The sequence below is a fragment of the Montipora capricornis genome, chromosome 6 (assembly GCF_036669925.1).
Source record: "Montipora capricornis isolate CH-2021 chromosome 6, ASM3666992v2, whole genome shotgun sequence".
NCBI classification, from domain to species: domain Eukaryota; kingdom Metazoa; phylum Cnidaria; class Anthozoa; order Scleractinia; family Acroporidae; genus Montipora; species Montipora capricornis.
In genome coordinates this window covers 55,469,663-55,472,873 of record NC_090888.1, presented here as the reverse complement: position 1 = coordinate 55,472,873, position 3,211 = coordinate 55,469,663, and the positions used below count along the sequence as shown (strand labels likewise).

Sequence of the window (3,211 nt, the reverse complement as noted above, 5' to 3'; positions counted from 1 at the left end):
GGGTGACAGTGTTGACACAATTTATTTCACCTCTGCATGTGACGTCATCTATTTGGGTTCACGGTTTTTTTTTTTTTTTTTTTTGAATGTTTCTGTTTTGCAGTCCAAGGAAGGGTTGTGTGCCTCGTTCTACAAGCTTCCATTTGGAACCCGCATGGCCATCTTTGCGATTGTTGCTGTTCTCGGCCTTGGAACGTTTGGCCTCTGTTTGTACATGTTCTGCTGCAAGTCGACGTCTCAGGGCAAGAAGCTTGATCTGAAAGATTTCGATGACAAGTTTGATTACGATGGCGAGTTTGAAGCGCCGCCACTGGAGCACAAGGTGCCAATTGAGAAACAGCAGTTGGTCATTGATGCGTGAACGCCTCATTCAATAATTGTTGTTCGCTAACAGTTACAGTAGTTTGTTGGAACTAGTTCAATTGTCCTTAAGAATTTTGAATGCACGCAGAATTTTTTGAGCTCGATGGCTTGCTTGCCTGGCACCAGTTCTTTGATAATAATACAATGTGGTTTCTTTTAACATTCTGAGAGTTAGTGATTGAGTGTTTTCAGCGACGGGCCGACAGTCTTTTTGTCTTTTTCTAGAACTCTTTTACATGTAAGGCGCACCATTTGCAGATACTTTACTTGGTTTTTCTTGAGACCTTGGAATGCTGGTCAGTGCGGAAATCCACTCATCGCCGCTTTTTTTTTTCCTGAATCGAATTCTACACTTTGAAAATTCTCTCAGATAACTGGAGAAGTCACACACGCCCGTCGGTTTTCTGAAAGAGACCGTCGGTCGAACTGTATCTTTTTCCACTGAGGCATCGTCAAAGCCTTGACTTAAATTAGGTGCTTTTGGGGAAAAGCTGCAGAATTTCCCGTCCACGAGAACTCATCCTACACCGTATCAAAAGTCCATATTCTCTTGATGAAACCAGCTGGTCGGCGGTCAGTTGAAACGAGGTTTCAGGCAAGAAGTCATCGGGCATATGCAATCATTTGATGTTTGATTAATTTAGTAAGCAATGCATTCACTAATCGTCACGTTTTTCTGTGCTTTTTTTTGCCTCATTAAAATGCCATCGTCTTCAAGGAGTTAAGAAAATGGGTATTTTTTGAATAATATCGACGATCATGATTTCCTTCACTCACTTTTATACATGTCAGGTGTCATCATTTCAGAAAATCGCTTGAACGTTCTTGGAGGTCGTATGAGACATTTCACTCGACAATCCAAACCTTGTATGGGGATAGTGTTTCTGCTCGAATCAAAAAGCAGTGGTGAAGAGGGGTTTTGAACTGCCATTTTCCTTTGCTTTTGTTACCACGAGGCCGTTTAAAATTAGGGGTTAAAATTTTTTTTTTGCACTTTCGATTCGACTTACGTCGAATTTTGCTCGTTTTATTTTACAATATAAATTTCGTTTGTAAATAGAGTTGTGATATTTTATGACGAACGAAATAAACTTGCAGAAATAGCTTCGATAGAACCCCTCCCAGTTCTACACCTGATGATGTCTGTTGGTTTATTAAAAGATCGCGACCGCGCTCAAAAGAGCATAGCTCCACCTTACATAAACTCCCAGTCGTCATCTCATCTAGTTTTGTTTGCGGTCGTTCACATGCGAAGAGCCCCTGAAGGAGGTTGCCTGCGGATTTAGAGTTTTTCCCGGAAGTACAAATTATATCAGAAGGTGGAATAGAGAGTTGAACGTTTCCTTGCTTGCAACAGCTGTACGTTTGACCAAGATCACGTGGATTAGAAAAGTCCAAAGGTTCATACATGTAAACCCAAGCTGTATTTCGTAAGGAATTATACGTGGATTTTTCATTGAGTGTACTTGGACACGGAATTATAACCACCAAGCTCGTTCCCAGGGTCTCTTTGTCGATGGAGACCCTGGGAACGAGGTTGATGAAAGCCAAGATAACAATCTATCGCGTCTCGCAGCAACCGACTATCTGTGATGAGCCTCCCCTGTACATAGTCGTGGTCGGAACAATCTCGTTCCCACAGCCTTCGTTAGCCATGTCCAGCGGAACGGGCGCGGGAGGCTCTGGAATAATCCAAAACCGGAACCAGAAAAGTCTGGTTCCGGTTGAATAACTGCGCGTGCGTGCGGGGAGACGGTTAGAAATCAACAAAAACACTGGAGGTCACCTTGCCATGAAAGGAAAGGAAAGGAACTTTATTTAAGTGTGTAGTCGTTCTAGCGCTGGAGCGCTAATTGGGGACACTGTAAACTGAAATGAACAATGAAAGTAAATCAAGTCAAATGTTGGTTTTTGAGGAGAGGGGAAACCGGAGTGCCCGGAGAAAACCTCTCGGTGCAGAGTAGAGAACCAACAAACTCAACCCACATATGACGCCGAGTCTGGGAATCGAATCCGGGCCACATTGGTGGGAGGCGAGTGCTCTCACCGCTGCGCCATCCCTGCACCCTTACTTTTAAGTAAAGCGCATAAGTAAGCGCTTACTTTTCACTCGCCAGACAGAACACATGAGATATTTAAACTGGGAAAATAAGAAACTAACGTGATACATTTTATCAATCAAAACAGATTTCAGTATCTGGTGTCACTCAAGCGACAATCATCTACAAAAACAAAAACGTTACGGAACTGGAAAGTTGTAAAACGATTTATTTCTAGATCATCTTCAACTCCTTATAGATAAAAATCCAAAAGAAATCACAATTTTTGAGTTTAGAATTTGAACAATGAAAAATGGCAGAAAATAAAACCGTTTTTCAAGGGCCAATCAAATATGGCCTTTTTTTGGATTCGACCAGAGTCTCTCTTTCCAGACCGCTGACCAAGGGAACGATGACTCTGGGAACGAGATGGCGGTCGGAATGGTTGGCACTAGCCTAAATTAGTGCAAGTCCTGCGCAACCCTTGTCGGTAAGCTCCTGTGGGGAGCTGGATCTTTTCTGGGCCTTTCAGCTTGGCACCTATGAGTTATGACAATTTCTTATACAAGGGTCTCCTGAACAAAGTAGAAGTGTCGGATCTCGGGAGATCTAACCAGCAAATAATTTGTAGACTAAAAAACAAAATAATGCAATGCTGGTTGTACGGCTGTGAGTTTTACCAAAGGTAGGTTCATATTAATTTCACCTCACGTAACCTACTTTATGGCCATGGTAACACATTTCCTTCAAAGAAGCCGACGTGTACTCTCATATGGGGCGCCGAATGTAAAAATATTATTTAAGTTTTT

At 42.4% G+C, this 3,211-nt stretch overlaps 1 protein-coding gene across 1 annotated transcript in view; it reads left to right on the top strand.

Moving 5' to 3' along the window:
* LOC138052529 (uncharacterized) overlaps positions 1-1,466 on the top strand; it is an 11,223-nt gene extending 9,757 nt beyond the window's left edge. Inside the window, exon 5 of the mRNA XM_068899068.1 lies at positions 104-1,466. Coding sequence (XP_068755169.1) covers positions 104-361 — 258 coding nt within the window. The 3' untranslated portion in view covers positions 362-1,466. The remainder of the gene's footprint in view (positions 1-103) is intronic.
* Positions 1,467-3,211: the final 1,745 nt, after the last annotated feature.